Source organism: Python bivittatus, unplaced genomic scaffold, assembly GCF_059951505.1.
Source record: "Python bivittatus isolate LINGU-HERP-01145 unplaced genomic scaffold, Pbiv_v1 ctg000080_np1212, whole genome shotgun sequence".
Taxonomy (NCBI): domain Eukaryota; kingdom Metazoa; phylum Chordata; class Lepidosauria; order Squamata; family Pythonidae; genus Python; species Python bivittatus.
The window spans coordinates 15,349,970-15,377,559 of NW_028277035.1; the positions used below are offsets into that span (position 1 = coordinate 15,349,970).

The 27,590-nt window shown below is 38.2% G+C and overlaps 1 protein-coding gene across 6 annotated transcripts in view; it reads left to right on the forward strand.

Annotated features, from left to right (window-relative positions):
- Positions 1–16,847, forward strand: part of GABRG2 (gamma-aminobutyric acid type A receptor subunit gamma2) — an 86,175-nt gene extending 69,328 nt beyond the window's left edge. For 2 of the 6 annotated variants that reach the window (XM_088134750.1, XM_088134751.1), the window contains 4 exons: positions 6,038–6,190; positions 11,201–11,406; positions 15,200–15,223; positions 16,572–16,847. In XM_088134750.1, the coding sequence (XP_087990876.1) occupies positions 6,038–6,190; positions 11,201–11,406; positions 15,200–15,223; positions 16,572–16,847 (659 nt within the window). Of the gene's footprint in view, positions 1–6,037; positions 6,191–11,200; positions 11,407–12,417; positions 12,427–15,199; positions 15,224–16,571 lie in introns of all 6 variants that reach the window. The other 4 variants (XM_088134754.1, XM_088134752.1, XM_088134753.1 and 1 more) reach the window with 4 other exon arrangements.
- The last annotated feature ends 10,743 nt before the right edge of the window (positions 16,848–27,590 follow it).

Genomic DNA, 27,590 nt, shown 5'->3' on the forward strand with positions numbered 1-27,590 from the left:
CCAGCCCCAGGGATGGCAGATTAAAGTCCTCCAAGACCATAAGCCTGGGGAACTCCACTGCCATGGTCCAGTGGAGGCCCTGGCCACAGCCTGGAATAAGATGGCCTCCAACAGCTCAGGCAGGGAGGTTGCTATACAGCAGGGAGGCTGGTACAAAAGCAACATCCCCAATTGATCCTGTGTACCCAACTTCAGGAACAGAGTCTCACATCCAGTCACTTGTGGAGCAGAGCCCCTGAAGGCCAACAGGATGACCACTGCCATACCCCCTCCCCTGCCCTTGGGTCTCAGCTGGTGCCAAACCCTAAACCTGGTTGGACACAGCTCCGAAAGGGCAACACCCCCTTCTGGTGTCATCCAGGTCTCAGTAATGCATGCCAGGTCAGCCTGGTCCTCCCCAATAAGGTAGTGAATAAGGGGGGGCCTTATTACTGAGTGACCTGGCATTCATCAGCAGCAGCCAAAAGCCCAGGCCTCTGTACGCCTCCTGACCAGGGTCTGGGCTTGAGCCCTGAGGGCCAGAACACACTACCGGTATAATGCATCGGGGGTGTCTTCCCCTGAAACAGCCTGCCCTCTGGCTCCCATCATAATGTCCCATGCCCATCACCACCTGAATACCTGCCCCAAACTGCCCAAGGTGCTCCTCCTCCCACCCTCCTGGCCTCCAATATAAGGGGCTCACCACACCATAACCCATACAGGCAAGAGGGGAAAAAGGGGGGTGGGGAAATGAGCCCCTGTGGCACTTCAGCTATCTGCTCTCAGCGCCAACAGGGGCTCAGTCACCCCAATTCCCCCTTCTCAAACATGCTCCCTCTCTCAACTGACCTCTCTCACTGGCCCGTGAGAGGAGGGCCACATCCACTCTGACCCTCTCCCCATCTCCCACCCAGGCAGAGAGTAGCACATTTATCTCACAACCACACACCATCCACCCACGTACCCCACAACCACTCGAGTCTCCCTGGCCTCTTCTCTAGGGATAGGGGAAGCCCCTTGCCATGTAGGGGTTAGAACCCACACCCTCCAAGGCCCCAATGTCTCTGTGGGTCTGGGTACTGTGGGCCCCTGGGCTCTGGCCTCCACTCTGCCGTCACCATCCGGTCTGCCTCCGCCTCACCCCTGCTGCCATCGCCGGTGCTCTCACCACTGTCGCTGCTACCACCCAAACTAACGGCATTGGGCTTCGGCTCCAGCTCCGCAAACATTCTTAGCCCAGCTGGACCAGCTCTCAGCTCTGGCATCACCGCACTCAAGCCTGGGCATCGTTCTCAGCCCAGACGGCGCAGCCCTGGCAGCTGCCACCAACACTCTCCCGCCTCTGCCGCTGCAGCCGTTGCAACCTCCGTTGTCCCCCTGGGTCCAAGTGCTGCCCTCTTCCACACTTGCCCTGCTGCCCATGTCCTTTCCTCTCCGTCTTCTACATCCTTGTCCCAGCCACCACCACAGCAATTCTCCTCCTCACTGTGACGGCCCTCATCGAACGGAGGTAACACCGGGGATTCTCTCCATTCACCCCACATTCACCTATAAATTCGCCACCTCCAACTCTCCTCACTCCCATGCTGGCTATGGTCAAAAGTTGGTAAATTCGTGGTTATGGCTGGGAGCTACACACTAGGCGTCCGCCCCCTGCCGCCATCTTGAATCCTTGAAGAGGATGGATGTATATTTAAGGATCATATAGCTCAGACTTGAAGGATCACAGAGCTGCATGGCTCCGTCTGGAGACTCTTGGAAACTACTTGTGCTTACATCCTTCTCTTTCTCTCCTTTTTTATGCCCCTGAGGAAGAACTGAGAAGCTTCTGCCTTTGCTTTTAGATTAGCCATTCCAGTGGCAGTTAATAAAGTGCCCTTTGTGTCAGACCTACTAGCAGAAAGCCAATGAACAATATTATTTTAAACAAATAAAAATTAAAAAGTTGCGTCAGTGGCATATCCCAAATGAAGCTAAATACAAATATTTTGTCATTCATTTGGCCTGCATTTGCCAAGGTAAGTATATAATTATCCTCGACATTGCTTCTGTGGTTGAACAAAAGGCCAGTATAACTGTGTTGCCAAAATTAGGGGGGATATGGTTCAAATTATTTAAATGTTTTAACATTCTATAGATTCTAATACAAGGTGTCCCTGTAGGTTTATGGTGCTGGGTTAACTCAAGCACCCCATGATAGTTTTAACCAAATGCCACAGCATCTGTCCCAGCCAAAAGCATCATTTTTGATTTCAAGAGCCCACTGGCCCAGTTGTTGCCTTGAAAAGAGATTTGAGTGGTGAATGTTAAGTTTGTATTCGCTGGAAGCTTTCTGTGGTGACTGAAGGCAGGTGTGTGTTTGTTTCATTTTGAAGGCCGCCACATAATGAAACAGCTTGGTGTCTGCTTTACTGAGTTACAGACGCAATGCCAAACATTGGATTCTGCTGTACAACTGCTAAGAGCACCACAATGAATGTTCAATGAATGAACAGTCTGGTTGTTTTATTGTTGCAACTGCAATATTCTTGCTCTTTTTATGCTTGGGTCAATGTTGTGATGTTTTTTGTTGTTTTATTCCTGCTTGGAAACTTTCTCCTGAATTTCTTAGACTGAAAGGCGAGCAAGCTAAAAAGTAAATGAAATTCTGCTAGAAGGAAGGGAAGGATTTGAGCTGCAGTACCAACAGGATTAACATTTTAAAAGTCATAATAACTGTATACTTCTAGGCATTAGGGCTGTGAGAAGCTTGGAAGCTTCAGTTTGAAGGCATTTCAATCAAATAATTCCTTTGAATTGAATCTTTGGATTGAATTGCCAAATTAATTTGACCTGCCAAATCAAATCAATTGCCTCCAAACTGATTTGAAGATTTGATAAAATTTTGCAGAAGTGCAGAGAGACACTTAATTTGTCAAATATTTTAATCAAATTGATATGATGATTTGAATTACACAGTTTAGTCAACTTAAATTGACTGTAAATTCCTATCCAATTGATTCTTTGAATTGCAAATTTCAATCAAATTGCCTCTGAATTGAACAGCAAGGTCAAATAAGGTTGTGGCTAATTCATACACTCCTAGTAAGCATATCTCTTCAGAATGAAGTACTCCTTCAGTTTAATAGGGCTGAAACAATCTGTATAGGATTGCAGCTATATATTGCAAAGTGAAACAAGGGTACTATATTTTGATAAATTTAACAAGCCAGAATACAGTGGGGAAATTAAATGCATGTATATGGAACTTACATAGTTAGTTTCCATACTGTGGAAGTAATATTTCAGGTTTTTTTTTCTTTTTTGGTGAAGTATTGTGGATATAAATCAAGTTCATAGAGATTGTTTTCCTTTTCATAACTTTGAGAGTCAATTATTCAGTGCCACAGACATTCGTCATAGTGAATCTGCATAAACAAACTTTACTAACATTAATATAGAGACCTAGTAGGGCTCCTCCAATCTGATTTGATGGACTCATATTTTTTGCCTCAGCTAAGATCCTGTTGTTGGAGTGCAAGGTTTTTCTGACAAGTGGCCATTTATTACCAGAACTGTTTGAAAGTGTGGTTTGTTTAGTGGCGACTAAAAGAACCACAGTTTCAAACAATTCTGGGAATAAAGCTTTTCCTCTTGTCAGTCTTCAGTTGCTTCAGCCCCTAATGAACTGGTTGTGGGTAAGTGGATCCCATTAAATATAGAATCTCCTATAAATTTGGAAGGAATAAATATAGTAACTCATATAAAAATTAATAAGATCAATTTCTCAATCATTCCGTAAGGGCAATTCTCAGATAAATAAAGAAATGATAAAATAGAGGGTGAGAAATTGAAATCATTCTTAAAATGAAACACATCTTTTAAACAAATAAAAAATCAGTATATACTAGATGCCTGCACTGATGACAAAATTTGGTTTCAGGTATGATTTGGTGCTTTTACTTATATCAGGTCAGAGTCTATTTGCTTTGTCTCAGGGCAAGTATTGAAATATGGAAGCTTTATGTCTTTGTGTCCGCGGCAAGGGGACAAAGGATTAAATTTGTGAGAACATTTGCAACAATAGGTGCAGAGCTTTTGGAGATAGGCTCTTTTCAATTCTAGGCCTTTTGAAACATGAACAAAGCCTGAAATTTTTGACTTGGGACAGAATTAAATGACATTTTTAATCACAATGATCCCAACAGTGGGGATAAATCCTACCAAATTTCATATACAAGAATTTTAAGTTTTAATTATATGTTTGGTTGGTTTTGTGCGCAAAGGGCATTGGCAGGCTGGGGTAAAATATTATTAATTAATCTTCCCCTTACCAATGGTCAATGCCAGTGAATTACAGGGAAGGAGAGGGACAGGTTTCCAACATCTTTCAAACAATGATGCCAAAATCCATAGGATTCCTGCACCAACAACCTAGCAATCAGCAGGCAGAATTGCTGAACTAGGAGGGGAAAATAACTCCTTAATAAGCTTCTTGGAAAAAAAAGATGGAAAAGTTTTGTTGAATATGTACTAAATCTTGTGATATTTGAACATCTCTATTTAAGTATTTTGATCTGCGATGATTCCTCAGAATCCCACTAAACTAACTCTTTGCTGCTATCTCATGGATACCTGGATTTTTGGAGCTTAGACCTTGTAGCCCTATGAGTAGAAGATTAATGTGTGTGTCGGTTGTTGATTCTGGTCTTCTTTTTCTCCTTTTATATGCCATGGCACAATTTAAAGAGAAATTAAAGGGTATTTTCCCGAGAATTGAAACACAGTGCCTAGCTTTTGGCAGTATATCTGATAAAGAATTTCCTGCATTATTTTTGTCCTGCTTGTCTCCTTCTTTTCAACCTCTCTCTCCCTCTAGCATCTGCTTTCTGCAGTACCCCAAACTTCTGAACCATACCCAAAGCCTGACAGCTCACTTTGTTTTTGCAGGGGGGAATCTGCTTTGCATTGTTAAGCCACAGATTTTGTCCAAGGCACCTACATCTGCTCAACATTTAGGGTCATCTCAGGCTACCAGAAGATGGCAAGAAAGCAATACAGAAAACTCTAACATTTTGCTGCCATCTAGTGATCACATGTACTTTTGCAGATTTGACCTGATAGTTTTAGAGTTGTCTGAATCTATACATGTCTTTTAATTGAATGCTCTACCTCTAACCCCATGGTGCACATAGTTCTGGGAAACCAGCCCAGTCAGATGAAAATATTACTAAAAATCCAGGTTTTTACTTGGTTACTAGTTTTACTTTTTACAAATGACCAATTGCCTCATTCTCTAAAAGAACATTGAAACAGTATGTCCCCGTTGTCTTCTACTATGGGGTTGCATCTGTGGAAAGAGCCTGGAAAGAGAGGAATAGTCCTTTTCTCAACCCCAGGATGCATTAGAATCCTTCCTCTTCATGGACACGTCATCCTTTTTATTCCTCTTTGATTGTGATGGCACAGCAAAATCATTTAAGTACAGAAAGAGGAAGAGAGAAACTGAAGAGCTCATGGCAAAAATGAATCAAAGAGAAGAGAAAATCAAAAAAAGAAAAGAGATAAGAGCTAATGTGAGTTGAATGTGACAAACTGCACTTTTGGAGAGTCTTGTGGAAGCAAATTAAAATAAAAAAATGAAAACAAGAGCTAGCATATTGAAATTGATTGGTTAGTCACTAACCTGGCATTGAAGGGTATTCCATCCATGGAGAAATGTAAGTTAAGCTGGATAGATATGGTACACTCCACCCTGCCATCATTTGCTAGCTTGTGGTAGATAGGAGGTTAAGTGCACTCTGATTATCTAGACTCATTGCAATTAATGAAGCAATTCTCTTAAATGTATGTGCATCAGTCATGGGGGTGCTCTTGCACAGTTTTCAATTAACTTTTTAGTCCAGCTGGAGGGAGCAAAGGTCTAGTGAAAGGAGATGGGATTAAAAAAAAAAAAAAAAGATTCAGCGCTGAAAATTTCACTTCTCTTGAGTCCACTATAGAATGCAGCAGTAGATAGTAATTTGGCTGTATAATGTATTTTGTGTATCTGTATCTCTCTCTATACCTTTTACAGGAGATTATGTGGTCATGGCAGTCTATTTTGATCTAAGCCGAAGGATGGGCTATTTCACCATTCAAACTTACATCCCCTGCACGCTCATTGTAGTGCTCTCCTGGGTTTCTTTCTGGATTAATAAGGATGCCGTACCAGCCAGAACATCTTTGGGTAGGTCATTGCTTCTTTATCTTAGAATTTTAGTAGTCATAAAACATCTATAACAATGTGTTAGCTTATAGGAATTGCCTAGATATGTGGATCCAACATGGCATACATTTAGAATGCTATTTAAAAGCTTTTGCCCTATTAAAATATTGGGAAGCACAATCTAATGCTCTCACTGGAGTTCTCCAAATGTGCCCCAAGAAGCTCAAAACGTAATACTTTCAGATCAGCAGAATAGAAATGGGAAAGTTTGTAGCTTTGTTTGTCTTCTTCCTGACCTCTTTTTTTTTTTTTAAATATGCACTCTCACTTACAAGCAATGGGAGGAAATTATTTAGACTAGTCCAGTAGAAATTCTACATTTTGCTCTAGGTCAAAGGCATGGCATGGGATCTTTAATATCCTTAGCTCCTTCCATTTTATTTCCTTTGCTAACCTTTTCATGCATTTTACAAGATTTCCAAGATTAAGTTTCCCAACTCCAAAAAGAATCAGCCTTGTGAGCTAGAAGAAGGCTGGATCCAATATCATATTCCCCTTTCTGAGCCTGTACTGAACATTAGACTAATTGGGCTATACTTACAGAATAGCAATATCTTAGTTATAAGTAAAATACTTTTTTTTTTTCATCTGATATATTTTGTGTGTGAGCCTTCAAGTCAGTGTTGACTCCTGACGACTGCCTGGACTAGTCCCTGCAGTTTTCCTGGCAAGATTTTTCAGAAGTGATTTGCCATTGTCTCCTTCCTAGGGCTGAGAGAGTGACTGGCCCAGGGTCACCCAACTGGCTTTGTACCTAAGGCAGGACTAGAACTCATAGTCTCCTGGTTTCTAACCTGGTACCTTTAATCACTACACCAAACTGGCTTTCCTGATATACTTTACCCCGAAATTATTTTCAAAGGATTGTATACAACAATGGTGTTGCAATCAAATTTAAAGTTCATTGTCTCTACATGCCTTGATTTGCTCATTCAATAAACTGTGTCATTCACTTTATCTATGGATATAGAGGTTCCAAATTGCCAGCATTTGATACTTGACCAATAACAGTGAAACAGCAGAAGAACCAGTATTAGAGCTTGATTTCAGCTGAAATGGAAAATCCAGCCCTTTTATTTCAGAAGCTGTTGTGTGCAAATGTTACCCTATATATTTATAACTTTGTGATAGTTCTTATATTTTGGAACAGATTTGAATGGGATGTTTACATGGGCCAGTGGCCATACATAGATCTTAAGTGAAACATGGATCTTTGGAAGCTCCATCAATATCTGCTAAGAGGCTACGAGAGAACATTCTCTAAGACTCAAGGTCACTATTATGATGATTGCTTACTGGAGTGCTGAGACCCCCTGCTCATATTTCTCACAAGAATTTATGGATATATCATATACATAAACTATGATATATGATATCTGACATTCTAACAACTTTAGACAGCTGGATTACTGAATCATTACTCAATATGACTCCCCCAAATCTCAGGAACTAGGGGCTTCCCACTACAGAGTAGGATATGGAATTAAATGGTTCACATGAACGCTGCTCATAGGGAAATGCCTCTTGACAGGATCATGGGATTCTGCTGGCTAATTATACTCTTGTATGTCCACTGTTTATATGTTTGGCATCAGTATGAATGTATTGATGTAGGTGCATGGGATCTTCTATATGAAGCAGAATCCTGGGTCAGCCAATACATTGTGACCATACCCCTTCCCACTGCTACCAAACCCATTAGTTGCTATACATTGTAGTTGGTCCATGTGTCATTAAGGAGATGGAACTAGGCTAGCTATGATGTATTCTTTACCCATGTTTTAAGAAGGCTCATGTGAATGCCTCTATTTTGAGCAAGATACAGAGTTATGAAGGCAATATTCCCCTTGTAAACTTCATCTGTTAGAACAGAAAGTCAGAGGGAGATTCTTCATGCATTCAGCAAAGTAGACCTGGAAGTCTATCCAGCCACAACAAGAATTCTAACTATATTCACCTGAATGCAGAAAGAACATCTCTCTGCCAGGCTTTGTTGTTGTTGTTGTTGTTGTTGTTGTTGTTGTTGTTGTTATTATTAATATGTGAAGATCTTGGGTGAAGCTCATGGAAACTACAATATGGCAGATACTACTAGAAGGTATACCTTCCTGCCCTTCTTGTGTGTTTGAACTAATGAAGGAAAACCTCTGAAAGGGATTAGTAGCTCTTGACTTGCTGTAAGAGAATAATATTATATCTTTGAATCCTTTCCTTAAACAAGAATTTATCTAAGTCTTACCATATCTGAACCTTCAGGAATACAATTTATTTCTGAGACACAAAGAACAGAAAGTGGTGCTTAAAACACATCAGGAGAGAAATGTGGCTTGAAATTTGAAGTCAGTTGACTCTATCAAAACTGTACTGTCAAATGTTCCGAGATTCCACCATGCAGAATTCCATGCCTCAGAGCTATTCCATTTGTAAAGTGGATGTCAAATATTAATAGATGTTTAAGATAGAATGAGTTTTAGTTTCTGCCAAAAGCAGTGATATAACTGAAAATGCATATACTATCCATACTTGTTCACAAGTCTGAACAAGTTATTCTTTTTAAAAACTTTGAGGATGTTTATGCTAAACAAAAAGGAACTATGATTGCCACAGGCAATATACCATTTGTGGGTAAGATTTTTTTTTTTTTTTACTTTTCTCACTAGCACTAGACTAATTGGTGGGTGCATCCAATGGCGATGTGAGATCAAAAGGTTATTAGAAGGAAATAGGTTTCAAATATATGCTGTGATAGTTTTGTTCACACATGTCTAGAGAAGAAAAAGGTTGGATTAGACTAACAAACAATTTACATTTCCCTCTTTCTTTTCGCAAATCAAAGCCAGGTGTGAATTGTGTTCCATTTTCATATACATAGTAGAAGTTTTTGAAGCTTTTTTCCCCTTAAACAACTGACCTTATGGCTATGAGACTAAGGGTGTTTCCTCTCTGCCCTGCTCCCAAATTAACTGTCCAATTCCACATCAACTTCTTTTCTGCTCAGCTACAGGGAATCACGGGGAATCTGATTTTCCATTAGAGATGCTGGAACTTTATTAAGCTTGAGGATGGATTCTTTTTTTATGGTGGGAACTTTTCATTATCCCAGTTCCTGGACTCTATAGAGGTCCAGCCACTACAGGTTCATGTAGTATTTCACTGGTCTTTGAAACTAAGCCAGAGTAATGTACCTTGGCAGCTTTTTCAACTCCATCATAGCAGCTGGTCAGATTTTTGTTATAGTTTTTTAGGAATTTGGAAATGAACTCAGCATGAATTAAGAATGTGGTTGAAACGATGATGATGATGATGATGATGATGATGATGATGATGATGAAGATGATGATGATGATGATGATGATATATTTTCCTGTTGGTCAGCTGGGGGAAGCACATATTGTTTCCTAGGTTCTCAGTGATTCAAGAAGATTGATAGTTGATGGTTGAAGGTTTCTGTTTCTGAAGGTTTTGTGGAGTGAAGACAGAGTGATGTGGGAGTGCTTTAGGGTAGCAGTTATTACAATCCATAAACTCTCATTTTAGAGAAATGTTCACACTGAGGGAGTTCCACAGCTCCCACTTTTCACAGACAAGGGCTTTATGGACTGAGAGAAGCCAATAGTTATTTTATGTTATCTAGATACTTCAGGACCATTTATTCTGCCAAAGGAGAGTACCAGATAGAGGACTGAAACCAAAGTATTTGCTTCTTGCCAGCTAGACGATAAACAGCATAAACATCCCTTCTTAAAGTAGCCATTAACTCTTTCAGTTAAAAGCCACCTTCCAGACAGTGCAGGATTGGCTGCTCACAAGATAGAGCTGAATAGAATTTGCTTTTTTTCCACTAGCAAGATAAAGGAATGATCCTTGTTTTGCTAACTTAGTGTTATTGCATTTGGCTGATTAGAGCTAGTGCTCTGTTGTGGAATGTGGCCCCAAACTAATTACTTTCAGGAGGAGTCATAGAGGAGAAGAAACTAACGACATCAGCAAGTATACCCAAAGCAGATAATGGCTTGTTGAGATTTACTTCACTCACCCTTTCACAGTTTATAGTATATAGGCATATTATAGTGAACATCCTTAAGCATTAACACAATGGATAACACTCACAAGGGAGACTGATCACAAGGGATCTGAGCACTATGAGTTGCAGGTCTGAACCAAGTTATATTTACCTGAACAAAGCAAGCAAGCAACTGTACTATACTACTGTTATCCTCTGGGCAATCCATACTGAGAAAGTTGGGGGAAGAATCCTATCAGTAAACCAACTATTTAGTTGCAGATTGGTTTGTTTATTTATTTAATTAAAGCATGCTGTTGGTTGGATTCAGAGGCTTCCATAGTTAGGCAAATCTGTTACGTTCAATTAATCGGTTTTCTTATTTTTCTTGACTTTATGCATTCCATTCCACTTTTGACAACTGGGTCTTTTTTTAAAAAATCATATGAAAATTCATATAGATTTTCCTACACTTTATGCTAATAGATGCCTTTTATATTCACTTTCCTCTATATTGGTATGTGTGTATGTATGTGTGTAGTTTTTGGCATATCTGCGTTTATGGTCCACATAAAATGTTCATAAACATTGAGAGTCAGTGTAGCGTAGTGGATAAGGAATGGGGAGACCAACTCCTAGTTCACCTTCAGTCACAGAAGCTTATCAGGTGACTTTGGATCAGACACTCTGTTTCAACCTAGCCTACTTCACAGAGCTGATGTGGGGGAAAAATAGGAGGAGGGAGCACTATATATGTCACCTTGTAACCTCAATAAAAATACATATATACATAAATAGATAGATAGTGCAGGTATGTTTCCATCAAAATGGGAACTGACCTGATTTCTCCTCCCATCTCTGTTGGCTGCATTTTCTGCTTTGACAAGGGTGTGGGGAGCGCGAGAATTCTCTCCTTATGAAACAATAAATGCTCTGTACTTTTCTGTCTGTTCCTGTTTCCTCACTAGGTATTACAACAGTCCTGACAATGACCACACTCAGTACAATTGCTCGCAAATCTCTACCCAAAGTCTCTTATGTGACAGCAATGGATCTCTTTGTATCAGTTTGCTTCATTTTTGTTTTTTCTGCACTGGTGGAGTATGGGACTCTTCATTATTTTGTTAGTAACAGAAAGCCAAGCAAGGATAAAGAGAAAAAGAAGAAAAATCCTGTATGTATAATATAAATAATGTTACAAACCCATGTTTTAATTATGCTTTCCAGAAAGGAACCCTTTCTTGTTTTTGTTTTTAGCTATGTTAGAACAGAAAGTGTGCATAGAAAATTTGTTTCATGACCAGGCAAGAGAAGGAATGTGGACAGCAGTTGGTATTGATCCTCTCAATATCCTATGTAGAGCCTGTGTTAATGTAATTCCACTAGAAGAAATGAAAATGGGGGAATCTTTATACAGTACTTTGAAGTGGTATATATAGATATTGGAGATGATGGGGCAAGTCAAAAGCATATGAGTGCACTCATTTTTCTACTGACCCTAACTTCAGTGCTGCTTAGATTGTGTGGACAAGCAACTAGATCATGCTAGGAATGAATTCTGCTGCTTTTTTGAGGATCACTCTAATAGATCTTGTTGCTTATTCTTTTTATGGCTTTCTCAGAATCTTCCATTTCTACCAATAGAAGAAAATGTATGTAGCCCAGGGTTGAACTGTGGAGTCCTTGGTGCTCTCTGAGCTTGGTTGTTTGATTGCAGACATTTCATTACCTGACTAGGTAACAACATTAATGCTAGTGAGTGTGGAGATTGCTCCCTGTTTATATACAGTAGCTTGCCCTGCCAGTGTTGGTGTGTGTGTGTGTGGTTTTCTCCTTCGTAGTTACTTGATTAGGGCATTGTTTTCTGCTTGATTGTTTGTCTGCTTGATTGTTTGTCTCCTTGGTAGTTCCTTGATTAGAGTATTTTTTTTTCTGCTTGATTGTTTGTCTGGTATTAATCCTTGCTTATCTGGGTATAAGCTGTTGGAGAGGATGTGTTCTGGTCTTTTTGTTTCCTTCCTAGCTTTCTTATTGTCTCTTGGAATGGTGTGTAAATATGATTTATCTCTATGTGTCTATTGATGGCTGATGTGTCTGAGTGCCAAGCTTCCAGGAATTCCCTAGCATTTTTGGATTTAGCTTGGTCTAGGATGCTCGCAGTTTCCCAGCTGAAATTGTGGTTGAGTCTGTCCATGTGTTGTGAGATTAAGGAGTTTTCATCGTGTCTTCTGACTGCTAGTTAGTGTTCATGGATGTGCTCTGCTAGTCTGCTGCCTGTCTGTCCTACATAGTAGCTATTACAGCCCTTACATTGTATTTTGTAGATGACTCCTGTTTTTTTCTTCTTGGGCTACTGGGTCTTTTGGTTTACTTAAGAAGTTTTACAGGCTTTAGTTGGTTTGTGTGTTACAGTGATGCCGTGTGGTTGTAACAGTCTGTTGGTAGTTTCTGAGATGTTTCTGATGTATGGCAGTGTTATCCTTTTCATAGCTTGTGTTAGTTGTCCTGTAATGCGTTGAGTGGTCAGGCAGTTTTTGATAAAGTTGCATGGGTATCAATTTTGCATGGGATAAACAGCATTTACGCACCATTCAAAAGAGACAGTAAGAAAGCTAAAAAGGAAACAAAAAGACACATCCTCTCCAGCAGCCTATACCCAGATAAGCAGGGATTAACACTACATAATCATCAAGCAGAAAACAATACTCTAATCAAGGAACAGGGAGCAAACCCCACACTCACTAACAGTGATGATGTAAGGTAATGAAATGTCTGCAATCTTCCATTTCTATTAAATGATAAAACAAGGAAGGTACCTTCCATGGGCTACCCATTACAAAATAGCATATCCTTGCTTATAATGTATGTCATTGGAAACCTGATACCTTATGGACATTGACTTTCAAGTCCTGTATTCTTAAACATAGACCATTCTATTTGGAACAAATAAGATTTGTAGATCTAGACATTTGGAGGCGCCAAAGTTTCTTCCCCTAATATAAATCTTTTTAACCTTGGAAGTATAGAATTAATTTACTAAGATTGGAAAAAAGATTGTAGAGTGCATGTGTCATGAATTTTAATTTTTAAAAATGGTATGTCTTTTCTTGTCTATATTTTCCTGTTTATCACTCTTCCTTTTATTTTTACAGTCTATATTATCTCCTACTTTTATTTCCTTTTCAGCTGTTTATCATTTGTGGTATTTTGTTAATACAATGTAGTTGTTCTCTTGTTAAAAATTACACATTTGTTAGTGAGCTTATATATGCTTATCTGCTTCAAGAATTCATTCTGTCTTAAAACAATTAAGTAAGATCACCAACAAATATTGAGTCTACTGTGTCACGATTGGGTCACATATATTCATGGACTTCAGCGTTCCTATTCTTCAGATGCCAGGCAGAACCAGTTAAATTTCCACAGCCTTTTACAAACTTTTGTAATCAAGACTGCAGTCCTATAGCCAATGGCATCTAATTAATCATAGAAGAAATCAAAGTCTATATGATAGACTTTGATATAGATAGAGGTATCAAAGAGCTCTAACAAGAGGAAAATAACTGATGTCCGATTTCCTCCTTTTACCCCTATGAAAGCTTCTATGCTCTCACTTTTCTGATATCAAAGTTCTGACATAGAAGATATAAATGTGCCATGGGCTAAACAATGGAAGTCTTTGGATCTGTGAGATCCCAAAGTCTCCAATCCTCAAGAATATCCCTGGGCCAGAAAACAAACAAACAAACCAGGCTAGACCTAGTCTGTAGTATTTCTCTCCATTGCAGACAATGGAAGGAAAACTGTTATTATTATCATTATTTACTATTATTTTAATGGCAGGAAGTGTAGCAAAGACTGCTTTTTCATGGTTCTGTCATGCCAGGATTAACCCAGCCTCCAGGATCAAAGCTATCTGACATGAGAGCCAAGATTGCCCTGGCGAATCTGATGGAGTTGGGAAAGAGAATGAGAATTCAGAGCAGAAAAACGATCAGATAGTAAGCACTGTCAGGCTTGTGACAGCAACGCAGACAAAGATTGTGAGAGTACCTTTCTCTCTCTGTACATTTTCCTCCTGCTGCTGTGGTTTTCCTGTCATTTCCTTTCCCAGAATGTCTCATTCTTCTTTCCCTGTAGAAAGGAAAATAAATATTTCAGGTCTAATATATATGAGGCTCAAGAGTTCTAAGGATGTGATAGGAACATGAGTGTCCCAGCAGATCTGAAGCAACCGTTAAAAAGAACAAGAAGAGGAATGGAGCTCTTCATGCTCTTGAGGGGAAAATGTGCAAGGAGAGAGCTGCTTCTCTGCCCATGGACTTCTCTGGGGTTGCAGAGAAAGCTTTGCTCTGTCTTTTTGTCCCTGCAGAGTGGCCTTCCTTGGGACCACAAGATTGCAGCTTTGTCTCTTTATGTTAAACTTGTGGTTTGTCTTATATGTGTTTATTTCTCTTTAGAGTGGTTGGACTTCTTTTTAAAATAACTGCTTCAAAGTCATTGATAAAAAGTACAATATAATGTTTTATAGAAGTAGTATTTCTGCTGCTTTATTCAATCCATGATGTGAACTGGCGTGGTGGAAAGACAGTGGATTGGAAAAAAGAAAAGGGGTGGGGGTGGGGAGGGGATTCAGGGTACTAAGGGTACTAAGAACAGTGCTTAGAGCTTTGATCACCCAGTGTATTTTGTCTTCTCATGTTAAATGCCTACAGACAAATCATAGGTTTCTTAGTTTTTGAAACAGTTTAAATTGGAATTCCAAAATGTGTAATTTTGATTCTTTTTTACATAAGTTCTTGCTTAGAAGTCTATTTTAAGTCCTTTTTTTCTGTTTGTTTTTTTAACTTGCTATAGTTTCAAACAGAATCTTTAATTTAAACTACTTTTTGTCTCCTTTTCCCCTTTTCTTCTTTTCTTTAATTTAAAAATTCTGATTTTTTTTTTTTCTGTCTACACAATCAAAGCTTCTTCGGATGTTTTCATTCAAGGTATAATATTTTTGGAATAGAAATCCACTGCATGTGACTGCTGAATTGAACAATTAGAGCTTCACTAGAGGTTTAAATAATTGTGCATTCTACTTGAAACAGCCTTATGGTAAAGTAGAATGGATAATATTTAGAAATGAACATCAAGTTGATTCAGCAGCCCAGACACTAATTCACCACTGTTTTGAACTTATGCTAAGTTCAAAAGATTTGAATATTTGGGTCGCATGCATGAAGAGATCCTTGTAGAATATCTAAAACATCTGTGTGACTCTTTCACTGTTAAGTTATCCATGGGATCCAATCCAATATAATAACCACACCAGGAATACACAACAAATCCTTTTAGAACTTATTTCTAAACCTTAATGATATCTTTTGAAGATTTTCTGGTCAGAAATCTTTCAAAGATGTAAACTATTGGATACCATTGGATGATCTTATAATTGTTTTTACATATGCCAACAGAGTTTTGAAGGGTATAACATGCTTATATTTACTGCTGTCACTAGCTGTTGATATCCAAAGTGGAAAATGCAGGGTAGCTGTATAACATTGTTAAATATACACCATTCTGAAATAGACATTTTTTTTTAATATCCAAGCAAAGGATTAAATAAAATGGTAATCCTAATACATTTGAAACAACTTTCTGCCTCCACCCTTAATTTTAATAGTAATTCTTTTTTATCTTTCATATGCCAGCTGCTGGTTCTAAGCAGTTTGTTCCTCAAAGGCTCAAAAATTTTTGTCAGTAAAATATGATTGTAGTGATTGAACGTGTACAGCTGCCATATACTGTGTTGACATTATGAAGTTTTTAACTAGTGAACAGTTGTTAATCCAAAACTGCATGTTATCAGGAATGCTTAATTCCAAAGATCATTAAAAACTAACCTGTGTACAACTAATTCATCTGGTAGTATTCCACTTCCCCATAACCAATTTTAGGTTATTTCACTATGCAGAAGTATAAAGCATCAACTTTCAAACTTATGGCAAACCAATACAATCACCTTCTCTATTGAGCAGTCATTTTACAACTGACAAGGAAAACAAATCATGGTATTCCTTTGGCTTCATTCCTGTTTGGAATTAAGCCCTGCTGAGTGGCTGTTCAGTAACCTTTGGATTTAAGGTGTAAGTGTTGGATTGTGGCTTTGAATCAGTTCAAAATGATGGGTTCATCATTATAGTAGCAAACCAGATCTTTAGCAAGTTGCTCATGTGGCTGTTCTATAGAGCAACTAGTCAGTTCACACTAGTTAGTTGAAAAGAGAACTTTGTAAAGCAAAGCGACAGCAATTCATCATTGCCCTTTTCCCTTCTTGCCCCTCATTTATCTTAGGCGCCTACAATTGATATCCGTCCAAGGTCAGCAACGATTCAAATGAACAATGCAACACACCTCCAAGAACGGGATGAAGAGTATGGCTATGAGTGTCTTGATGGCAAGGACTGTGCAAGTTTTTTCTGCTGCTTTGAGGATTGCCGAACAGGAGCTTGGCGACATGGAAGGATACATATTCGCATTGCCAAAATGGACTCCTATGCCCGCATATTTTTCCCCACAGCCTTCTGTTTGTTTAATCTGGTCTACTGGGTATCTTACCTTTACCTTTAAACAAGCAGAAAGGAAATGGATGACATGAGCCTTATTCTTGGAATTTTATTAGAAGATTGGTTTCCTGTATGAATTCACTTCAGTGCCATGATCTAGTGGCTTCAGTGCATATGAGGGGACTTAAAATAAACACATGGACTTTCCTGCAGGCAGGAGCCATCCCATTCTCTTCCACCCTAGGGAATGTGCTGCACATTTATCATTATTTGTGCATAGCATTCCTTGACATAAGGAGGGAATGGCTCAGCCCTGGTCTGTTGAACATCAAAGTTTCATGAACTTTTAAATTTTATAACATGCTTTGCGGTGATCTGAATCCTTTAGTGCCATAAATCAGTAAATACCAACCATCAGATCATTTGTTGAAGGCTACTGTAACACTGTTGTGATCTGGATGATATCATTCTACATTTTAAGTGCTATGATCCAATGAAGATCCAGGATCATACTGAAGGCCACCCATGAAACTGAGGGGAGCCATGAGGAGAGGAACCACACCAACTCTCAAGGTTTGGGTGTCACCATTTCAGTTACATACGACAGCAGGTACATCTGAACGGGGTAAATGCTGTCTAGTGCATTAGCATTAACTATAAATGTATGATATCTTTTGTCCTCTGTAGGCTTTTCTTTTTGGAAGAGTCATCTTTCACTTCAGATCAATGTAACTAGTCAATGGGGAGAAGGCAACTTTTCTTCTCACTCAAATTAAAAAAAAAAAAAAAGGAACTGCTGGGTGCCCTTCCTTAGACCACATGTACAAATGTTGTAAATATTTCATTAGCTTGTAGCACTTGGGTCTAGTGCATGAAGATTTCTTTTTGGGGTGGGCAAGATGAATGAAGCAAAGATTTCCATATATATAACTGTCTTTTATTTTAGATCCCCTGGCTTTTGCTGAAAACTGTGGAGTAACCATTGCCTTCTTTTTATTTGTCTGGCAGAAATCCCTTCTCCCTCACGCATGGAAGATTTGAACAGGCAGCACTTTTCTGACGTTAGGCAAGTCTTAAACAGTTGAACAAAGCACACTGCTCCATGGACAGACCAAACCAGAATGACAAACTTTAAATTCTGTAACTTTGTTTTAGGTGTTAGCTGCTGTTTTATTCCTCATTTTCCACAGCAACTGAGATGGCAATTACTATATATATATACAGCAAGAGAGGCTGTGGTCTTTTGAAGCCTTGTTCACAGGAAGCTACTTGTTCAAAGTAGCATTCCCTACTTTGAATGCTGATCATTGCTAGAATGCTTTCGCTGAGATGCATGATCTATCTGAATGAACTAGGCTGAATATAGCTCTGGCTATATTTGCTTTTCCGGGGTCCAGCAAACATTTGCTTTTCAGGCAGATGTTGGTATACTTTCATTTGAAATAAATAGACCTGCAGTTCACCATGCATTAGTGTGATGATGTTCATGCTTCCCTTCTCCTTCTCTTGCTCTGGGTCCTTTGGTTATGATAAAGCTCTCCACAGTTGACACACAAGCTAAATACAACCAAAACAAATGGACAGACCAAAAGGAGAAAAGAGGGTCTTTGCTAATCCACCATAGTATGTGGGTGCTCCAGCAACAACCAAAACCACCTAGGTGATTCTTGTAACTCATTAAGCTAGCAAATGAGTTTGAAATATTCATGCAGTGCTCAGTTATACAGTCTTTAGCACATGTAAATATCTCCGACAGGTTTATGGTCACAAATGGTAAATAACAAATAGGTTTGCAGCTGGGAATGAGGAATAATCACTGCAAAATTAATGATAGCCAATACAGAATCCTAAGGACAGTTTTCTAATGTCTGTATAGTTTTAAAAATAAACATGTATAGAAAGGAATAACTGACTTCTGATCATCAATTGCTCCTTATTTAATGTACTTGAAAGAAGGAAATGCACATACCCATTTTTTTTCCAATAAAATTGCTGCATTCAATATTATAGTTGTCTTTGAGTCTGATTTCACTAATAACAACCACAGATGGTTGTGCATATGCTGGTTCATCTAATTTCTAAACTTCTTTTTAGTTTTTTAAAAAAGCTTTATTTTTAGATCCCTGCTTCAAAATGTCAGTGATTAAAGAACACATCATTCAACTCTACCTTTTCAAGATGTAGGTTTCTAAAATATAATGGATTTCCCCCCCTATTATCTGCAGACCTCTTTTTATGTAAGGCTATGTCCTGCAACTATCATCACCTAAGTGAAGTTCATGATGAAAACATGGTGCTTAAAGTAGCTAATGGTACTAATGAATGGTAGAAAAACACAGCTAAGGTTTAATGGATAATAATGAGAACGAATGTGAAGGAGGTTGTATGTAGACTTACAATGTTTCCCATACCATTTTTTAAAATTGTCTGATGGCTTTATGATCAAGATCCCATAATCACTAAAGGCAAAATACTGAAAAGAGAGTCCACTTAATTTCATAGATATGACATATACCTGACATAGCATTGTTTATCACTGTGTATCCTCTATTTCAGCCATTCCCTACTTCCCTGCTATTTCCACAATTCCCTACTACTTTAAACATTGCTGAGGTAAGAAACAATCTAAGTATTGTGCCTTGTATGATACCATAAAGAAAAGGTAACATCTGGTGACCATTCTGTGACTGCCAGTCCCATTCAATAAATGTGTGAACCTATTGCTGGCTAAATCATAGTTCTCTTTGGCCATTTTAAAAGCAAATTGGCTATTTCCTTTTAATCAAATTGATCATAGCCATTAATCTATGGGCTTTGTGGATTAGATACATATTTTGCCTTCTGTTTGTGGAGATAGAATTCAGTCATGTTAAACACAAATAGAATGATTGGAGGCAGGAGAAATCCATGACTCGTGATCCTTGCCAGAATCTGTATCATGTTCTCTTCCAGTTCTTAAACAGTAGAAAAATACTTTGAGGAAACTAAAGGCAAGTTTTCAGGATTGCAGGTTTCCACAATAAATCTCAATTTATTTTAGGAACAAGTACACATTGTTGGCCCTCTGTAAAGTCAGGTTGGCAAGGTTTCAAGCATGGATCAGAGCATTATGAAACAGTCCTTCCTTATTAGGTTTGTGGATTTCCAAATATCTCATGAATTCTTTCTCTTAAATCTTTTTCTAACCAAGATGGAATGAAGAAAAAGACAAGCAAAGGAATAGGATTTAGGAACATATTCCTTCCTGAAAACCCAATCATTGGATTTAAAAAAAAAATCTGTTTATTGCCAACAATGTCTTAAACAAATCTTAATGAAAATACCAGTGGTACTTCATATCTTATATCTATTCATACCAAAATATGCCTGCACTGATTGCATAGCTGATCTGCATTAGTTCCCACTGGAACATGTCCTCTATTCACCTTGAAACATTCATATAACATACCATAAATATGCTTAAGGAAAGTCATCTGTTGGCTACTTTACAGTATCCTGATAAAGTCTGAAATGTTTAGTATCCATGAAAGTCCTTTTTCTTGTACTCTGGAGAAGATCATCTCAATTTCTCCAAGCCTAAGCCTAAGGAAGAAGCTTTTTCATTGATGTGGGATTAATTCTATGAGGATTATTTCTTGTTTTTAGAATCAATTGCCATTGTTTCCAACACTATTTTTAGATGCTTTATTGCATCATCTCAGATGGGTATCAAATATTGAGCAAATCTTAGTCCAAGGACCCTTTTCTATTCTTCACTGGAATTCTAGTTTACTTATTCCATGCCATTCCTCAGTTTTGTGTATTTTCTTCACTTACCTCAGATTTATTGAGTCAAACATTTGCATTTTTTAAAAAGATTTAAACGGATATCTTATTGAGCATATGACTGAGACAGCATTGCTTCAAATATGCTACCAGCCCTCCTCTCTAGCTTGCTCTTGGGAGAACATATTCATACTTTTCAACAGCAACACATTTTGATACACTGAAAATAATGGATTCGGTCCCTGGCATTTCCAGAAGGACTGATCTGATTCAAGTTCAAGCAGCTTCCTATGATTTTTGTTGTTTTGAAAGATGGTTATTTGTTGTGTTCACAACTTTTCATGGATTTCTCCTGCCTCCAATCACCAAGCAGGCTTCAGAGATTCTTTGGCAGGAGTTAATAAGAACAGCTTCTTCCCTTCCAAGGTCTCAAGGGACTGCCTATTGTTAACATAGCTGCTTGCAAAAAAAATCTATATAGCACCATTAAAATGGAAGCCATTCAACCTCCTGACAGGTGATAGAAAGCCATATAAGCCACAAGCTTTCTGTTATTAATGTGGCAATAGGACACAATCTAAGATAATGAACTTAAATAATTCATGGCAAGGCTTGTAGGATATAAAATAAAACAGTCCTCAAACTCCTTAGGTAGGAGTATGCAGTCCTATAGCTACCAGATGCATACTCAGGAAATGGGCACAATATTTAAGTGATATTTTCTAGCTTCGTTTAACTAGTATATAATCCAGAATGGGGTTGATCAATGGAACAACCACAGAAAAGTGCAAAACAAAATTAACAGTTGACATAAGCATAAAATGATAAACTCAGGAACTTTCAGATGTTTGCCAGCCTCCTACGTGTGCACTTACTTGGAAGTAAATCTTGCAGTATTTATAACATTTATAAAACTTACGCACATCTATGTCAAAGACCGTGTTGCAAAGAGTTTTATTAAAGGATTACAAAATTTTATTGACTTATGATTTTAACATCTTAATCTACAAATACCAACAGATAATAATGCTTAACTTTATGCCATGAAAAGCATCACTAATTGATTTTTGCAGTTCAAACTATTGTTAAAAGTTTGAGGGAGGCCAAGCAAAGCTTTTTTAAGCCATCTTCTCACAGTTATGATCCTCAGCAGCTGCTTACCATAAAAGGTTATGTAGAATTCAATTATCTAACCTTCTTGCTTCTATAAACGGTGATGTCTTATAGTTATGCTGCTTAAAAAGTGCTTCTTTTTGATTGACACTATGCATAGCCAGTCCAAAACTTCCCAATTTTTCAGTCAGGATGATTTTTAAAAATACACAAACATTTATACAGCTATTTACTGGTTTATGGGATAATTCTGCTACCACGCGACAGCCATTTATATCTGACAAAGCAGATTGTATAAATGGTTGCATTGACTGTGCTATATGCAACATAAACCAAGAATTAAGCGCCCGAAGGCACAGTATAAGCTAAAGTCACCTTTGTCATGAATGGGTGTGATAGTGCCCACCATTCACCTGCTTTTCACAAGTGATTCTGATTTCTTTAGAATAGGCTTGGAATTTTATCATCTTGAAAAAAGAAATTGCTCAGCACAGACTTGACTACCTTGCTTTAATCTCTGACTTTAAGAAATATATTGTTAAAAAAAAGTATTGTAACAAACAAAGCTTCATGAATTATCTAAACTCCCTGTTTGACCATCATTCTCCTGAAGTGCAGCAACTCATACACAGGATGTGACTCTCCACCAAGCATCAGAAAGGGAGGTATAAGTTCTGGCAACTGAAATCATGCCACATATTGAACTAGGCTGCAAATCAGGTATTGTAATGGAAAGAAGGAATCACCTTGAGGAACAGGAGGAAAAACTTCAACCAAGACAACAGTTAGGTAAAAGAAATCTGAGTCCTGGCCAGAACTATAATCTGAGTAAGCATCTCAGACAAGACCCTCCCTAATTCTCACAAAGGTAAAAGGAGAGAGTGAGAAAGCACATTCAGGCTTGCAAGAGTCTGTTACTATGGCTTTACAATAAAAGTAGTATTACCATTCATGACTTTGGTTTCCTAGTCTAGTCTACCTTGAAGGGGTGACAGGTATTTATCTTCAGTGTGCCATTTAGGATTAAAAATTCATCTGGAAGTTAACCTAATTCCCACTATTGGGACAGGGAAATGAATTATTCTGATTCCAGAGTGGACTGACTGGGAGTGGGCTAGTCAAACAGCAGAACAAAAATAGAGGGGGCATCACAAAATGTACATATGTAAGATACTCAAACATATATATGTAGTCTTGGAATTATCCAAACTCAGTGGTTTCCCTTCCTGGCTTGTTACAAATGCAGAGCAGGGATAATGCAGAACATGAATTGGTAGATCATGAGGAATGGACTTGGAGATCAAATTCATCCTGGATCACATATGTAATGGGAGTCTAGCCAAGAAAGCATGCCAATGGTCAAATGTATAGTTTACAACAAAGATTACTCAAGACTCAGTAGATCTGAGACTGAATTCAAGATAAGAAAGGAAACAATACTTTCATCCTGAGTAATGAAATTAAACCTAAGAGAATCTTTAATTTTATTAGGTGGATTCTAGAAAAGTAATGCAAAGTGGAATAAAATAAATAGATATGGACATGCAGAATGAAAAATAGCATGAAGAGTGGTCAGGTGATGTTCTGACCTTTTTGACTAACTTGAAGGTAGGCCTGGATCAGTATTGGATCATTTTCCCAGCAAGGAAAATTTTCAGGGAGCCTCCTGGGAAAACTGGCTGAGTGGTGATTTGGTAGTCAGATAGTCATTTTCACCTAGTGACAATTGTTTAAGAATAAATTCCTTTAATCTTATGGTCATTACCAAGTCTCTACTTCGCTATAATTTTGGGAACAAAATGCATTTTGAAGTCAGGTGTTAGATCAATGCCAGTAGGAACAATACAAGGTACATGTAAGGGAGAGCAGAGAGCTATCACAACTGAGCTCTTCTGTAATACTTTTTTTTATCAAATCAATTCTTATTCCTACTCTCCAGATATTTTCATAAAATACTGAAGTTCATTCATTCTGCTGAAAGCTAAGTTTCAATCATTGTGGCTGTTGTTTTATTTTTGCTTGTGGTGTGTATCCTAGAGAAAAGACAATGACTCTATCTTCAGGGAACTCTAGAAGTAAATATTTGGACTGTGCAAACATTATACAAGTTTATCTTTAGGTATATTTGAACATGCAAGCTTAAGGTGAAAAGCTCAGAAGTCAAATGAAGGCTGATGTCCAAGTTATCCTGAGTTATTTTCCTTGGTCAGATGCCTCTCTAATCTCTACTGCTGCCACCTTTTGTTAAATAAAGAGGAAAGAAACTTCTCTGGCAGTGGAGGTGAAAAATGTTAGGCTTCTCTCCTTTAAGTTCATAAGCAGACGCTTGCATGGACAGATACATCCCCAAATCTCCAAGTAGCTAGGACATTCACAAGCTTCAAATAGAATGTAGTTATTTCCATCACTGAAGCCTCTTCAGTCCTCTGCAAAACTCTTATTCAAGCAGTGGTGATGGGGAAAGTTAAAAGCCTGCATAATTTCATTAAAGTAATGAAGTTTCATTAAAGTAATGAAGTTACTTTGCCAGGCAGAATATCAAGGCTTTTTTTCTTAAATGCTTTATATTTTTATTAAAATGCTTCTCTCTGTATATGACTATTAATAATGCTATTGATTGAATAGGTGTTGGAAAAGTCAACTCATTCAGAAGAGGTCTTCCTCCATATTCCTTTCTTTAGAAAATATGCACTATAAGTATATAATGAGGACTTTAATGATGGTGTGTCTTAATTTTGGAATGCTGTCTGCTCTCCAAAGAAGATATAGCTGATACAGATATCAGAAGTAAGTTAACAGGCATGGAAACTGAGAATTCTGCAATACTAATGAACTAATTTCTGGAAAGATGCAGTTGTCATCAAAAGGAGGGGAAGGAGTGAATGTGGGGAAGCTAGCCCAAGAGCTGTACTGATGAAGCAGGAAAGAAGAAGAAAAAGCTTCTTTTCAAAGAAGTGGGCTGGTGGTGATTGAGTTCATGGCCAACTCCAGATACCTCTCTTCACATATTCAAATATATAAAAACAGCTTAAGTCATTCTTCATCAGCCCAAGTCTTTTTCTTCTCATGTTTGACTTTGAGTTAATTTCACCTAGTTGTGAATAGAAAGTTGTTGCTGGAGCTTTCCATTTCCCTTTGCTTAGCTGCTTTTGCTAGATTTCACTCAAGTCCAGTTAGTGGAGATGTTTCTTCTCCAGGTCTGCCAAACCACTTTGCCTCTTTGTAGGACAAGGGCTCTCAGCTTCTGGGGCAAATGACTCCTGACTGTTTCCTTCAGATGATTTTCTTGGATGGCTGAATGCCTATTGGAAGATAAATGGGAATAAAAGGAATAACACTTTAATTTCTATATACTTGGGGAGTCTATTCATATGTAGAAGAATCCAATTTTATAAATTAAAAAGAAAGTAAGATTTCTGGTTGTAACCCATACATGCCTGTGAATCATACGGTAATACATGAGAGTCATATAAGCTAGGAATAGGGCTGGCTGAGATGGCTCCTAATGAAGTCACTCTTGTCCTCTTTGCTGGGCATGGAGCAAGAAAGGCTTGTGCCAATGGGCAGTATTGCTGAAATATAAGCTGAGGTCCCTATGTATAGCTTCCCAAAACCATTAGAGGGAAAAAAAAAAAAAAAGCAATGCACTTTAGGGGTTCCAACAAGATCCACCTAATGCATCATTTGAAGCAAAATTCTAGGACTCTGCTGATGCATAAGCATATTCCAAAATGCTGACTATTGCAAAGCCACTAGAAGATATTCCTCCCAAGTTATTGGTTCCCATTAGTTATCCACCTCTGCTTCAGCAGAGGACTAGTGTATCGAATGTGGAAAGGATTCCAAGTCAGTGAAAGCCACCACATTCTACTGGCATAGAATCTCACTCTTTTATTCCTGCTACCAGCCCTTTCTTTCTGTATCCATACTGAGATTATTCTTCTGAGAGAAAGAACAGTCCCTTGGTATGTCTTATTTTTAATAAATCAAATGCTGTATTAGAGATGAAGAAAAATGCCCTTTTTCATGTTGTCAGGATGGTTTAAAATAGCATGTCAGATGTCCTGAATGAACTTTGCTATTCTGAGAAAAGAAGATGATTATATTAAAGGGAAGGGAAGGGAAGGGAAGGGAAGGGAAGGAAAGGAAAGGAAAGGAAAGGAAAGGAAAGGAAAGGAAAGGAAAGGAAAGGAAAGGAAAGGAAAGGAAAGGAAAGGAAAGGAAAGGAAAGGAAAGGAAAGGAAAGGAAAGGAAAGGACATTCAGCTTTATATAGTGACCACTGTACAGATGTGGTGACCTGCCGCCCCCCCCCGACCCCCCTGGGTAACATTTTGAAAAAGGCTGATTCACCCTTTCAGGTCAATTTATTTGTATTATTAAACACTGCATGACTGATTACTAAACCATACATCAGAAGGAGTCTAGTTGCAGTTTTTCAGACTAAAAAATTTTATTAAAAGGGGCAAGCTTTCATGAGCTATGGTTTGCTGCACTAGAGGCTGTGGGGGCCGAGGGCAGCCATCTGATCTGCAGAAAGATGCAGCTGCTTCAAGAAGCTGCTGAAAGGCACTATTTGAGCATCCCCACACACTCTTAACACGTGTTTCCCTTTGAATCCAAAGCACTGCATAGCCCTATGAGAAATAGTGCCTCTTTTGACATTGAATCTTTGAGAATCATACAAAGTATCTGTCTACTTTGATAGTTGGCTACCTGTTTACTTGGCTAAGAAAAGAAAATTTCAGCAACATGCTGTGGGCTCTGTCCAAGATCTGACAACAGCAGAGTGATCTAAATTTCCTTTGTAGGACTTGTACATGGGATGCAAAGGGAGAAGAGGAAATCCCATAGAAAGATGATCTTGCTGTCCTTACACCGATTAAACCCAAACATGGAACACAGCACAGTATTAATGTGGTCAAAAGCATGCTGTGCCTGACAATGCTATTTTGGCTCACAGCACAAGAAGCATTTTATAGATGAAAAATAACAGGCAAACACAAATGGCTAACTTATCATGAGATACTAGAATTTTGTCAAGGGGAATGTAAAATAAAATCAAGAGAAGAACTGGTGGTAGAGGGATATAGTTGTCAATGGTTCTTTTATTTACAATTATCAGAAAGATTTAAAGTAGATAAAAGAATTTATGGCTTTGAACACTGTAATACTGAGTTTGAAAAAGAATTGTGTACAAATGATGAACATGTAATTGCTAAAATGTATAAACTTTTATTCAAATTTGAAACAGAGGAAGAACAAGTGAAAGAATGTATAATAAAGTGGGCTAAATTTTTTGGTCATAATATACAGATGGAGCAATGGGAAAATATGTGGTTGAAAGGATTGTAATTTATATTATGTTATAATCACAAAGAGATTTTTTTTAAAATGTACTGTTGGTATATGTCACCAGAGAAATTGTCTAGAATGCATAAAGGCACTTCAAATTTATGCTGGAAATGTGAACAAGAATGGACATTTTATCATGCTTGGTGAAAGTGTAAAAAAGGTAGAACATTCTGAATTCAAACACATATACTGATTTAGAGGATTTTAAAGATTAATATACAATTGAAGCCAGAGGTTTTCCTTTCGGGATTGATGGACAAACAGTTGGAAAAAAAAATCATGGAATTTTGTTCTTATACATGATAACTCCAGTGAGATTATTGTATGCACAAAGATGGAAAGATTTGGCATTATCCACAATGGAGGAATGGTTGGTAAAGATGATGGAACTTACTGAGATGGCTAAATTGACTTATTTGTTCAGAGAAAAAACAATATCTACATTTATTGGTGACTGGAAATCCTTTTTAGACTTTTTGCATGAAAGAGAAAAAAAATGAACTCATGATTTATGGCTTTGATGATTAGACATAATAGATTTTAGAAAGAAAAGAGTTATTGTATAAAGATTAGAA